Genomic DNA, 15,103 nt, shown 5'->3' with positions numbered 1-15,103 from the left:
TCTGTGCACACCAAAATAATAAAACTGCAATATTTTTGTCAATACAAAGAATCCCTTGATTTAAGAAACCCACTAAGGTTCTATAATGTCCAAATTTTATTAAAAGTTAGCAACTTACAGAAAAATATTTCTCCAGATGAAACGGCATGACACATACTTAAATTCAGCATATACTGCAGGGATGTAACAGCATGCTTCAGTAGTACAGAGCCTTTTTAGAGCCCATCTGGAGTACTGCATTCAGTTTTGGGCATGTGCCTCAGGAATGATATAATGGCCTGGAATTTGAGGGATTTTGACAGCGAACTTGAAGCATTTGCCATCATTACCTCTCTGAATCTGAGCACAACATCAGGATATAGGGCAAGCGGAGATTAAGGCAGAAATCCTTAAGTTGCATTCTGTCATTCACTATCCACAACACGCTGCATTGTGGACCTCCTGCCTATCCTGACAATCAGCAAAATCAGCTTATCTCTAGTGCGAACTTCCCCTTTTCCACTCTCACATCCCTGTTAGAAAGTCCATCAAAAGTTAAGCCTCATTTAATGAGTTGCAACTGGGTTTTTAAACAGCAATCTGAATAATAACTACTGCTGAACAAATAATCTGGTTTTGAAAAAATAAACCTACTTTTGTGGAACGTTGTTAAATCTCTCCTTTATGAATAGTTATCAGATATTTTTTCAACTGGATTTTTTAGATAATTAATATTTTAATTTTTTTCATGTTATTTCAGCTTCTACCTTCTTTCCATGCGTATGTCCTCAATTTTATTTTGCTCTCTGTAAAACTTTTTAAAAAGTGATTTGATTTTAGTGCTTTTCATTCCCTAGTTGGCAGTCTGTGATAATACTTTAATGTGACTGGCTGTTTGGGCAACTTGATGACATTACTGCAGCTCTACACTGGGACTCCCCATCATAGCATGCCATGGTGACAGAGTTAAGATTCTCACCATAGAAAGTGCTTGACCTCTTTGTGAGAATTTCTTTGAGATCAGTGGTGGGCATCATTGCTTCACTGCTGACTGCAAAATCCAAGCCATCGTGGCCTTGGAGAGGGTAGAGCACGGGCTCAGCAGGATGATGCAGAGCTTTAGAGCTTCATTATTAGGATCAATTGCATATACTTGGCTTCCATTTGAGTATAGGGTTTGAGAGGTGATGTTTAAAATGTTAAAAGGATGTGATAGAATAGATACAGAGAAACTATTAACTCTCTAAGAGAACCAAGAACAAGGGGGCACAAGGTGAAAATTAGAACTAGGCCACCACTGAAGAGCAAAATCAGGATGAACTCTGCCGAAGGACAGTGAAAAACCGGAACTCTCTTCCCCAGAAGACTGTGGATGCTGGGTCAATTACAGCTTTCAAGGCTGTTGTAGATGTAATTTTATGAGGTAAGGTTATGAAATGTGAAACAGGAAAACCATAAGAAACAGGAGGAGTAGGCTAAACAGTGCCTTGAGCCTATTCCACCATTCAATACAATCATGGTTGATCTTCAGACTATTCCCTAAATTCTTTGATTTCCTGAGACACCAAAAACCTGCCATTCTGAGTGTTAAAAATGTTCAATGGTGAAGCATCCACAACCTTCTGGTGTAGATACAGTTGTGAAGATCAGCCATGATCTAACAGAATGGTGGAGCATGCCTTAGGAGTTTAGTAACTCCTGTTACTAATATTTGTATTGCTCAATAAAAAAGTTCCTGGATGTATTTAGATTTATGCCAAATTATTACCCATTTGTATAGAATTTACATCCTATAAACATTGAGCATTTTCTCTGCTACCATTCCAGACTAACCCCTTTAGGTTACTGAGCCATTCTTACCATAAAGACCCCAGGTTTTATTTTTGGTCTGTGCCAGGGAGGCAATAGTGGTATACGCATTGGTCACAGTGCTGTAGGCTAAAAATCAACTCCTGTTTGCCTCCCAGTAACTCTTGTTGGAAAATGTATATCATCAGGTGAGAACAGAACAGGATTGAGATGTGTTGCCAAATAACATTATGACACTCATGGTTAAAACGGGCACAGGAAGAATGGCCAGTGGGACAAAATAGTGAAAGAGTACATCAGCAAAAGGTGAAATAAAAGAAAATCACACTAAGCATTCAACTAAATATTTAAAAAGCACCAGTACAAATACCTGAATCTTTATACTTTCTGGCCAGTTGATTATTTGCACATTGAAGATTTGCCCAAAATGGATCCTGAAGTCGGCAGTCAATGTTCGGCTGCTGGTTCTGGAGACCTCTTTGTTGTTAAAAATAATTTTGGTATATATTGTGCATCTCTGAACATCTTGTCTTCGCAGCTGTTCTCCTCTGAGGGAAATAAAAATATTTTCATAAATTTTCATTCTGCTCTCTAAATCTATCACAATAATCAAAAATTTTCTGGAAACATACTAGAGATATAGGGTGGAATTTTCCACTTGACGGGCAGGGGCGGGACCCACACGCCGTTGCGTCAAATGATACATGGCGAAGTCAGGCAAGCGTCCCAACATCACCACGCGCCAATCGCGATATTTCGGTGGGCAGGCGCGCGACGATCTCCGTTGTGCACCTGCCATTAAATAACGGGCCACTTAAGGCTCCAACTGATGAGGATTTTGCAGTGCCCGTGCGATCTTTGGCTCGTTGCACGGATGCAACGGGCAGGCAGGTAGCAGAAATTTGTATGAACCTCATCCACGAGCTGGAGAAGAGGGCTCAGTGGGGTCGCGATTCTACAGATTTAAAAGTTATTGTACAAATGTTACTGAAACTTGCCTGTGTCAGCTGGAAAACTTCAAAACGCATACCAGCTGCTTGGACTGGACTCATAACCCTCAGGTCAGCACTCTGCAGGGAGGATTTGTTTTGGGACCTGTAGGTTTCAGGAAGCCCCCCTGAGCCTGGGAATGGGAGGTGATCTCTCCACTGGAGGCACCTCCTCTGAGTAGGAAGGGAGGGCTAGAAGGGGGAGGAAGCCAGGAGTGCACATTCAGCTTCCAGGGGAGCCACCTTTGGGAGGACAGGCACAAGGGGTGCAGGGCCAAGAAGTAGTCCAAGGCAGAAGGGGCCGCAGAAGATGCTACTGGTATACAGGCAGCAAAGCAGCTACCTCAATATGTCTGAGGTGCAGTGCCGAAGGAGGCTCTGTCTCTCAACGGAGACAGTCAACTATATCTGTCAGATGATTGTACCTGAGAGCTCCGTGAATTGTGTGGGTGGGCACCCCATGCCAGTGGCTCTAAAGGTCACAGCTGCCCTCAATTCCTACGCCTCTGGCTCTTCCAGGGCTTGGTGGGTGACCTTTGCGGTGTCTCCCAATCAGCTGTCCACACTTGTGTCAAGCAGGTTACAGATGCTCTGTTCAGGCATGCATTGACCATCCACTTCTGCTGGGACCAGGCCAGCCAGACACAGCGAGCCAGAGGCTTCACGGCGATTGCTGGTTTCCCCCGTATCCAGGGTGCAATAGACTGTACACATGTGGCCATCAAGGCGCCAGAAAGTGAGCACGGTGCCTTCGTCAACAGGAAGGACTTCCACTCCATGAACGTGCAGATAGTGTGTGATCACAGGATGGTGATTCTCCAAGTCTGTGCAAGGTACCCAGGCAGCTTCCACGATATCTACATCTTCAGACACTCGCAGGTCCCAGGGCCCTTCAGTGCTCCAGCTCGGCTGGATGGGTAGCTGATGGGTGACAAGGGCCATCCCCTCAGAAGGTGGCTCATGACACCTCTCCACCATCCAAGAACAGGAGTTGAGCAGTAGTACAATAGGAGCCACGCCTCCACAAGGGCTGTGGTGGAGAGAGCCATTGGTCTTTTCAAAATGCGCTTCTGATGCCTGGACTGTTCAGACGGCGCACTCCCATTAAGTGTTGCTGATAGTGGTTGCATGCTGTGCGCTCCACAGTCTTGTGCTGCAAAGGAGGGACGCTGTGGATGAAGAAAATATAGACGGAGTGGCTGCGGCTGAACACGACGAGTCCAGCAGTGAGTCAGAGGATGAGCACACACAGGGAAATGCTGACGGGGTAGACGCTGACCCGGGCATACTGCAGGGAGGCAGGGACACCCGGGACGCTCTAATCCAAAGAACCTTTGGCTAGCACAGCACAGATGGACGTCCAACACAAGCCTGGGCTGCAGCTTCCAACCTGGAGACTTTAGTGCCAAATCTGTCAGGATAGGAACATTGACAATGGGCCCAGTCAATAAATGTCAATGACACACAAATCACTCATAACATCTCAGGAATCCATCCACCTGCCCAAGAAAAGGGGCACCTCCTGCCATGTTAGATGATTTTAATTTAATGCTTTCGCAAATAAAATGGTGTCACACTGCAAACACAATCAGAAGGAACTCATAGGGGAGCCAAAAAACCACCAGTGATGAACCCAGGGCGTGCCTCAGGTGCCTTCATTTTATGTTTGCGGGTGCTTCGTCTTTGTGGTGCCCCTCGCTGACACTGGCATTTGAGACAGCCTGCTGTGTCTGCTGTCCTGTTGGCCTCGACGACCATGGAGGATATCCTCTGGCCTGTGGAGCCTGTGCTGGCCTTGCCTGGGAGGGAGCTTCCAGCTCCGCAGCTGGCATCTCCCCAGTCGTCACAGCCTCATTGGGTGCTGCGGTCACTGGCAGAAGGGCAGAGAAGTTGCTGCCCTCACCTGCAGCACCCTGAGAGGAGCCCACAGAGATGACAGGCAGCTGCTTCACTGACATGAGGTCCATTCAGCCCTTCCTGCTCACCGTACATGGATGGGCACCGAGGTGGGATACTTGATACCCAAAACTGCCACCCACACAGGCACTGACCACCTGAGGTCAATGCCCCTGTGAGGGATTGCAGGTCCGAGCGCAACCCCAGGAACCCCTGATCCTGTCCCTGAAGCTGCCTCTCCATGAGAGACACCACTCACTCCATGGAGGAAGCTTGGCACTCATCCATGAGGCTCAGTGCATCGGCTACGGTCCACGTGGACTCCTCTGCCACTGACATCAAGCCAAGCACAGCCTCAAGTATCTCCACCTATGGTCCCGCACACCCGGCTGCATCTCATGAGTTGACTGAGCGTGTGCTTGGTCCTCTGCAGTCCTCCAACAGCTGGCGCCATGGGCACTCTCTGTCTCCGCCAGCTCCTCCAGTGACTGTGAAGTGCCCTCATCGCTGTGCCCCAGGACACGAGCTTAAGATCTGATGCCCACCTGGTTGCCAGTATCTACGCTGGTGCTTGCCTGGCAGTGATGATGTGGTGTGGTGATGTTGGAACTTCATGGCCCTCAGGAGTCAGGGGGAGCCTTTGCTGCTCCGGGTCTTGGCCCTGCACCACTGATGCTGAAAGGAAGAGTAAGGAAATTTGATCAGTTAGCCTGCGGGCAATGTCAGTGTACATGCCTGTCCCCCGGATCATCACACGCTCATCATTCCACACACAATGGGCAAGCCATGTTGCTTACATCGCTCACTCAACAATCAGCACTGCCATGGCTGGTGGGAGACTACTGGTGATGAGAGTGCTGGCCACACATGCCTGCCTGTGGAAACCCAGCCTCTCCGGCTCCGGTGGACCTGGCACATGGTGCCTCTACAGGTCGAGGGCCCCCTGCTCAAAGCGGCTAAGCAGCACTACCTGGGCTAGCCCACCCCAGTCCTCACCCACTCGGCAGTGTTGTGCGAATTCTTCTCCTGAAAATGAGAAAAGAGCATTGATAAGTGACACTAGCACCGTCAATCTCCTCGCGGCCGGTCCACCCCAAGCTCAGTTGGCCATTGCAGAGGTCCAATGCATCCTTACCCTGATGCTGCTGAACACTCACACGAATATGCCAGATGTGTCGTCCTCTCCCAACCCTTAGCCACATGCTGCCTTCATCACACTTTGGAGCACACAGTTTAACCTGCCATTGCAAGGAGGCACAATGATGTGGAGCACAGAGGGCAGCACATCCATCTGTGCCACGCCACCTTGAAGATCCCCTCCCTCCATGTCATCACCCTGACTTCCACATGTCCTGGAGTTTGAGCACTGTGCTTGGGTGCAAATCCTCCAGGTTGCCCCCACCACAGTCATGTGGGTCTCAGTCCACAACATGCTGCGGGTGCAGAACCCATCTCATCACCACCCTCTCATGCTGTCAATGACTCATTGCATTCAGGCCAGTCAAACATGGGTGGGGTGCTGAGGGGGAGAAGCTTACATGAAGGGTGAAGTGAACGATGCCAACATGCTAATCACCCTTCCCCTGCGTAGCAGGTCATTGAAGCGCTTGCGGCACTGGATCCATGAGCACCGCACCACGTCATGGGAGCTCACAACCTCTGCTACCTCCTCCCAGGCACGTTTGGTCAAGTGGGGTGTACTCCTCCTCCTGTCCTGGGGGACGAGCACCTCCGTCGTGCTGCCGTGGGAGCCGCGAAATACACTGCGCCCGCCCGCACCCACTCCTGCTCCACCCCTCCCCCCCACCCCGCTAGATGGAAAATTCTGCCCACGGTGCATTAGAGAACAATTTTGATGATTTGCATACATGAAGCAAAGTTGCACAATTTTTGATTCAAGATTCTACATCTGGTTAAAAATCAAACTGATCTTTTCAAATACCTTTCAATTTTCTACAAAAGGCCAAAACAGAAATATTTAAAAAAATACAAGTATTAGAATGCTGATCAACTGCTGTGCATTTGCAGAAAATTTCAATTCTACTTCTGATTTCAGCGATTATATATTTTCTTCCAGTGTTCCAAGTTACAAAAAACTACTGAAGTTTAAAGCACAGATGGAGGCCATTCAGCCAACCATGTCTGTCAAGGTTCTTTCATATAGTAATTTAGAACTAACTCAACTGGCCTGCTCTCCTCCCCAAAACCGAACATAGCGTATAACGGGCAGTAAATCTGCTGCTGTCCACATTGCACCCCCAGTCAATTAAGTTTCACATCCCCTTTTCAAACCTAGTGCTCATCTCACTCTGCTGCTCCTTAGACATAAACAAGATGGAATGGAAGGACCCTAATTTAGTGGCCGCAATTTTTCATAAAACAGGTCTTGATAATTCCATCTGGATGCAGGTTGTTCCCAACTGAAGGAAGGATTTATGAATTTAAAAAGAGCAAAGAACCTCAGCTGACCCACCAGTCTTCTCAGACTAGGAACAAAAGAAAGGAAAAAATAATACAGTGCATCAAAATGGAGATAGGGTTTCCTGAAAGTTATCTACAGTCTTTATCCCTGGCCTGTTTAGAACACTTACTATAGACACTGGAAATGACAGTTGCTCAGAAATACCTGGCAGACAAAATTATTTTTGAACAATTTGTGGATCAGGTCATGCAATCACTGATGTGTTTATAAAAAGCATAATTCATTATAAATGCCAACAGTAGAATTTATGATAGGGAAAAATGTGACCAAAAGTGTGACAAATCATGAAAAAAGGGATCCAAGTTCTATGGAGGGAAAGTGTACACAGACAAAATTTTTAATATGCAAAAATTTACCACTGAAGTGAATCATGTCAACATTTTTGTTGTGCATTCTGGGAATTCTATAGTTCAAAGGGCACTGCATTCTAGCATATTCCTTTCACCTATCTGCTTCTAATTATATTAGCTGTGCCATACAAACTAGGAACATGTCATTACCTTGGACATTGGCTGGTGGGTGTTACTGTGGCTGTCATACTAAGTTCAGGGGTCAGGACAGGTTCTCCTGGTTTACGACGAATTCTGGCTGCTGTTGCTCGGACTTGCTGCTCTATAAGCAAAACGTCCACTTGCTCTGGAGGATCAGGCTTTGGAAATTCTTCAAACATTGAACTCTCCTCTATATCATCAGCCTGCTGCTCATCAGCACTTCTCCTCTTTTTCTTCTTTGCTTTCTATCAAATGAGAGAAGCCTAGGTAATTTCTTAACTACAATCTTTTGATAGCAAAGCCAAATAAGCATGATTTTAAGCATGGCATGTTGAGAAAGCAAAATAAAATGAACATTACTATTTTAATTATACTCTACTTTTTTTTCTAAATGCACATTTGGATTTCTGCCTAAAGATCCTAAAATGGCCAGTGAAAACAAACCTGGGAGGCTTTCTTGGAATTTGGATATAGGGCAATTTATAGGCGGTAATGCTTCTGGGCACTTGTAGCATCTCGATGGGCTGATTATCATCAACTGACAAACCTAGTGCTTGTGCTACAAGTGAGGGGTGTGGGGGGAAAGTGGAAGGAGGAATGAATGCCCTATTGAGCTGGAAAATGTATTCTTTCTTGCACTTTGGCAGTAAGCATTTTGACCATAGACAAGTGCATGCTGTTCAAGGAGAATGCCTTGAACATACAGCACCTAAAAAACTGAACAAATTAATTTGGCAAAACACTAACATGGAATTAAATGTACCTTTCAATCAGGCACGTATGTAACTGTAGTTAACTTTATCTACAATAACAATAATTTGTAGACAAGACAAAACAAAAAATACTCACTTTTGCCTTTTTCCAGGCTTTCCATTCTTCATATTTCATTTTATATTCTTCCATTTTATTCTCATATTCTTCTTGACAGTCTTCCAAAAGTTCCGTTACCTCAGTTTGGATTTCACATTCATAACTTATTTGATCAGCTTTCCAGTTAATCTCTTGCCTACAACATTGATACACACTTCCATCTTGATTAAATACATCAGGGTAAAAATTGTTAACAGCATTAAGGTGACAGAGGAAATAATCCTGGCGCTTGAACAGGTGAACCCAAAACCTGGTCGATATTAGTCCTTGGTCCTCATGTTAATAAGTAGCGAGCTTCTGACACCTACCGTACCACTTCAGGCAGCTTGCTGGGAAAGCAGATGTTAATTTCGGCAACGCTTAGGGAAGTCAGAGGACTGGGTGTGGGATAAGCACAGATTGGCAGTGGTCTTCAGGAAAGGCCTGCAATGGTCCTTTAAGGAACACTGATAGGTCACTCATAGAACTAAAAAAAATGATCGCGGCAGGTCTGAAGTCAACGACAAATTATTTCCCAAAAGGGAAAAGACAAGCACTAGGCTTCTCACTAACATGTGCAAGGTGCTTAACGCCTGTTCCAAGTGGCCATTTGAGACACTTGCAAAGCCCCTTCTACCAATGTGGCAAACTCCATATGGCAGACCTAGATCGAGTGCAGGATATCGTGCCTCAAAATTCATCCTTCTTGCCTTCTTTTTTCCATCTTGAAAACTGACACAACCAGGCCGAAATTCTACACCTAGGATCATGATTAAAAAAAATCAAAAACTTAACTAGACTCGCTGCAACTGTCCTCCAAAACGTGGGGAGAATATTCTCCCCATCAGGGTGGGTTGGGGGGTGGGGGGGGCTGCCGGGAGCAGGTGCACAGCCGATCGCCGTCCGCAAATGGCCGGGTGCCGCCATTTTATGTTGGCTGACCAATTAAGGCCCACCCAGTGTGATGCGCACCCGGAAGCACTGTGCACTCCCTGTGTGGGCGGGGGGAGGAGGGAGAGTCAGGGGCTGCTCGCAAAAGAGTGCAGAAATCTCTCTGAGCCAAAGAACTGCCTTGGGGAGATTAGTTTGATTTTCAAAAATTTTAATGAAGAAAAAAACAAATTTTAAGACATGTCCCCTCATACAATAAAAACTTTCATTCAACTTATAAACACTTCATGAAACCTCATCCCAGTCGTGGATGAGGTTTCATGAAAAATGCGAAGGCCGCCTGGGCTCTTCGCCTGCCCAACAACCTTAAGGTTGGACGGACAGCTCTGCTAATTCCTTTAATTGATATTTAAATGGCCTCAATAGGCTTTTGACAGTTCAGCGGGCACACAGCTGACTCCGGTGCGCGCCCACTGAACTGAAACTCTGAATGACACGCACCGACGTCACCGCGCTTCATTTTATGTGTTGGTGAGTAGGCCCCGCTCCCGCATGCCAACCCGAAAATTCTGTTCATAAACTCCAAATTAAAGAAGAGTATCAAAAGATCCTCAGGTCTGCAGTGATTTATTCCATCTCAGTGAAAGTGCAATTCTGGGACAGTGCAGGGAAAACCTTGCAGGTTTTCACTCCTGATTCATACTCAGTGACCCCAGCAGGAAACTGAATGTACAAGCATGTTGGGAGAAGACAGGATTGGACTCGAATGTGATGTTCTACATGGTCTAGTAGGCTGTGTATACTCCATGTCTAGACCTACTCAAGAATAATGGCAAATGTAACAAACTGCTGCATGACTTTCTGAGCCTGTAAATTCTAGTGCGTGCCACTGACTTTATATATGTAAAATACTTTACATCTTAAAGGGATAGAGGAACATTCTATGGAAGGACAATATATCCTATTCAGCCAATCTATCTGCAGTCTGGTTATACTCTGACTGAGACACTGGCTTGCTTTGCTGAATTTTTCCAGCTGCCAGGGGTCAGGCTTCAGAGGAGACATGCTTTACTGATACTGTGCTCCAATACTGGGAAGAGAAAACAGGATGTCCTCTGAAAGCTGCTGTGCGCTGGCAGCAATTGCTACGCTAGCGAACACAATAATGAGTTGTAAGCTAAAAAAAAATCCTAGCAGATGTGACAAGTCTTTTGATTTGTTTTCCAAAGCTTGAATCATAGTAGAAATCTACAAGTGAATAGAACACAATATTCTAGTTCCGTAATTTCCAACCGTTCCCCCCCACCCCCACATCCCACTCTCCAAAACGTTTTGAGTAATTTATTACTGGTAATATCTGGAAATGATTGCAATATTATAATCTCATTAAGGAGGTCAGCCAGGCACATGTACAGATTTCATTATCAGAATCATTCTATGTATCTAATGTTCACATACAATTCTCGCCACATTTTTGGCAGTTTTTTTTGTATAAAGCTTTTCCATTATAAATCCAAACGTCCACATTCATTATGGATTTTGTCGATCACTGACTTGCACCATCTGGTCCCTGAGTTATCATTTTATTCCATTTGCCATTTTTTTTATCCTCTGTAACATAAGAGTAATCAAAGTAGAAATTTAACTGATGCAATATTTTGCTACAGTTTCCTCAACTTCCTGCTCGCTAGCCTTCCTTCAAATAGGCTTTGATGGGAGGGGGAAGGGTGGAGGGCGAGAAAGAGAAGTTGGGATGGGGCATGGTTTTTGCACCTAAGGACTTCAGCTTATTTTACACAGGCTGTCCATGAAGTAGATTAGAAACAGTGCACAAAAACTGTAAAATAAAGTCAGAACTTTACCGTCTAAGATGCAGTTTTATTGGTGTGTTGGTAAATTTCTGGAACTCTCTAAGCGACTTGATGTCTTTCCATACTTTGACAAGGCTCTTCAGCAGGTTCCAATCTTTCTCCTGTTCCATGTGACACATTCTTCGGGTAATTCTGTGAAAGGATATTTGGATTGACTTTTGGCTTACATCCACAACTAATTTAAACTTAATAAGAAGATTTCTCCTATTGCTAGCTTATAGCTGCATTTTAGTTTGCTATCATACGGTTCACATCTAGGTTTTGGTCAGGCTTTTTTAAAAAAAATCATTCTGCATTGTTGTTTAAAACAGAAAATGCTGGAAAAACTCAGCAGGTCTAGCAGCATCTGTGGAGAGAGAAACAGAGTTAACTTTTCGAGTCCGTATAACCCTTCTTCAGACTTTTCTTTATTGTTGATTGGCTCTTTTCAAAGTAACACCATCTCATTGGTAAGGAAACGGAATTAATGCCCTGAAGAACAAAAATGAGAGAACCTAGGCCAGGAGTTCTTCTCTGAGCCTAAATGCAGCCAAGAGGTTTCCTTAGATTCAACTGAAAACATTTGTTTGTTGAGTGCAATCATTAGTAAATATTTTAAAATCAAAGGCACATTAAGTTATATGCAAGTTCTACCACGTTGTGCCTCAATTTATCTAGTAAAAGATCGGAATGAGTTCAAGTAACACTAACTAGAGAAGCCAAGCAACTGTTGTGCCCAATACCCTAGATTTATACAGCCATAAGTGCTATTTACACTTGAAGCAACATTGAAACCTCTACATTTTCAATACCTCAAACATCCTGTTTGATGCAATATGAGTTATCCTTGGTTCTGGGTAATACTGTTGCATCAAGAAGCATCTGTACAGTAAATTTAGGCTCCCTAGTGGCCTTATGACCGAAGAAATGATCAGGCATATCATGAAACCATACAGATCAGGTGCTTCATTGCTGCTTTGCTTAAAATAGGCTTATTTCAACTTGTTCAGCTAGGTGAGCAGTATAATTGGTTGTGGTGCTGCTAGAGGACAAAAAGAAAAAGAGCTGTGGCTCCCATTCCAGACCACCATCCATCGATTCTTGCTGACAAAAGATGAGGGCAGGATGAGGCACATCTATGATGACTCTCTAGTTTTTTTTTCACTGGAGGTGGAATCATCCCACGTTTGCCCTAAGTAGGGTAGCAGGTAGGAAAAACAATGTTTTACCTGCTGGCCGCAATGGCGGCTTCTCACACTGTATCGTCTCAATCCCGCTGCAATTAATTATGCATTCCCAGGAAACACGCTATTTCCTTGTGAGGCAGGCTCTCATTCGCCCGCCACACTGTTACCTCGCCATTTCATCACGCCGGGCGCCATATTTAATGTGCATCTGCGCGCACACCTCTCAGTGCTTCCAGCCCATGACTGCTGCACGGAAGACATGGCCCCGAAAGGCAAAAAGACTGCAGCCTCAGGTTCAATGATGTGTCCATCCAGCACCTTTCGGTCACAATAGAGGCCTGCCGTGAGGTCCTCTGCACTCACTGGCTGCAGGATGGGCATCAACATCACCAATCCAGCATGGGAGGCAGTGGCAGCAGTATTCAGCGCTAATGCCCTGCTAAAGAGAACAGCCACCCACTGCCACACGAGGATGGATGATTTCTTTCATTCTGCCAGGAAAGTCACCCTTCTCATCACACTCAACTCACACAATCAAAAACCCATCACGCATCCACAGGGCCCTCACTCACTGCCAGTTCAAAGGACATCACCATTCACTCTCTCACACACACTTTCATTGTCCTCATCCATAGGACCACTCACCACCCACATTGGCCAGGCAAAATTATCATCTGGCCTGGAAGGCGTCCTGTTTACACACTCTCCATCTCTCTTCATGCAGGACAAGCTGGCACACAAGAAAGAGAGGTCTGCTGGAGGAATGCATGAAATCAAGGTTCTCAGGGACTTTGAAAATAGAGCCATCCAGCTTGGCCAGCAAGGAACTGGACCATTCCTGTGCTGACGGTGAGGTCGATAGTGCTCTACCAAGTGAGGGTCCAGCAGTCCAACATCCAACGGACAACCATGCTATGAGTGATGTATCCAGTTCCGCAGACCTCTGCATGCACTAATTATCTCTCCTTGCTTTCGCAGGCATATCTGAGAAACAGCTGATGGAGCTCATGACCCAGAGCCTCCAATCAAGCCCTGAAGAAACCTCTAAAAAGGAATCTGGAGGCATCCTCCCTGAAGTCCCGTCACAATGCTCACCCACACCCTCCACCAGTGCAGAGACACACACCTCGGTGGGACCTAGATATAGAGTAGCCTCGGGATTACAATCTGGTGAGCGCACAGCACTTTCTGATCCACAGCAGGCCGCGGCAGGGGCTCCCTGAGTCCCTGGCACTCAGGGAACTGCTGGAGGCCCGAAATGTTTGAGTCCATGTCAGATGACAAGCCTCTGCAGCTCCACAACTGTGTCATAACCGAGTCCAAAGGCATGCTCAGGAATATCAGGGAGAGATGTCCGCTGCACTCCTCAGATTGCAAGGCATGAAGGAGGAGTCAGTCTGTCTTCACTCTAAAGTGATAGATGCTGGCATGCCAACGCACTGACATTAACACTGGTAGGATGTTAGCTGCCATGGAGACCTTGGTCCAGGACATCACTCCTGCACTGCTGTGGGGACTGAACTCCATCGCTGATGCCATAGTTGGCCTCTAACACTGTGTATGCGAGTGTGGTATGGGGTAGCTTGATCTCAATCCAGCTTCCCCTTCTCCTCAAGGATTCAGCCTGGAGCCATCAGGCACCCATAGGGAGGAGAATCAGCAGGTGCACACTCCTGGACCATCCACCCAGGTGACTCAGAGTGTCTGGCCATCCAAATCCCCTCTTCCTGTGACCCCAGTAGTCCCAGCTCCACAGGCCGAGGAGGGGGCCACTGCCACACTTGCACTCTGTGATCAGGGTCATATAATAGAGACACAGCTGTGAAACTTTAAAAGCATCTGATTCTTTGTCTGCCTCCAGCACCTGTCCCCTTCAGAAACACAGCATCACCAGTCCCAGATGTTGAAGAGATGGGGGCCAGCCCCACCTTAAAGGTGCTGAGAGCAAACAGGGAGAATGATGGAACTCTGTGACACCTACCCACGACATTCTGGCAGCAATGACAAGCACCACTGAGGTGCAGGCATCAGTAATATTTCCAGAGAGTGTGAGGCTGGACCATCACTTTGGTCTGAAGGCTGCACAGAGCACAGGGAAGAAGCCCTGGACTGAGACACCTGCCTTCATCTTGTGCAGTAAGGTTTCACATCTGAGTGACATGAACACTGCTCATTAGAACAAGGAGCCATAGGCAGGGAGATATTTTTGGGAGTTTATTTACAATAGTGAACATTATGCACAAGTGATTAACACCTGTGCCCATGTTGTGAAACTACATTTTCTTAACCTTCCTAACCCTGCCACTATGTCTTGGTGCTCTCCGGACATCCACAGTGGAGGTGGAGACAGCCTGCTGACTGTTACGCCCTGTCTATGATGATCTTGACTGGGTTGATGGCAGTGTTGTAGTTGTCCTGGAACAGCTTGGCTAAGGGCACAGCAAGTTCTGGAGCGCAAGTCTTCAGTACTATTGCCAGAATATTGTCAGGGCCTATAGCTTTTGCAATATCCAGGCCTTCAGCAATTTCTTGATATCTCATGGAGTGAATCGAATTAGCTGAAGACTGGCATCTCAGAAGGAGGCTGAGATGGATCATCCACTCGGCACTTCTGGCTGAAGATTGCAGCAAATGTTTCAGCCTTGTCTTTTTCAATGATATGCTGGGCTCTTCCAATATT

The 15,103-nt window shown here is 46.0% G+C and overlaps 1 protein-coding gene across 2 annotated transcripts in view; it reads right to left on the bottom strand.

Annotated features, from left to right (window-relative positions):
* cc2d2a (coiled-coil and C2 domain containing 2A) overlaps positions 1-15,103 on the bottom strand; it is a 204,005-nt gene that overhangs the window by 93,373 nt on the left and 95,529 nt on the right. For both annotated transcript variants that reach the window (XM_041185821.1, XM_041185830.1), the window contains exons 16-19: positions 11,249-11,389; positions 8,496-8,652; positions 7,656-7,891; positions 2,159-2,336 (exon numbers count right to left, since the gene is read on the bottom strand). In XM_041185821.1, the coding sequence (XP_041041755.1) occupies positions 2,159-2,336; positions 7,656-7,891; positions 8,496-8,652; positions 11,249-11,389 (712 nt within the window). The remainder of the gene's footprint in view (positions 1-2,158; positions 2,337-7,655; positions 7,892-8,495; positions 8,653-11,248; positions 11,390-15,103) is intronic.

This window comes from Carcharodon carcharias, chromosome 1, assembly GCF_017639515.1.
Source record: "Carcharodon carcharias isolate sCarCar2 chromosome 1, sCarCar2.pri, whole genome shotgun sequence".
In the NCBI taxonomy this organism is placed as follows: Eukaryota; Metazoa; Chordata; class Chondrichthyes; order Lamniformes; family Lamnidae; genus Carcharodon; species Carcharodon carcharias.
The sequence above is the reverse complement of the archived record's forward strand: the minus strand, read 5'-3'. Positions and strand labels throughout refer to the sequence as shown.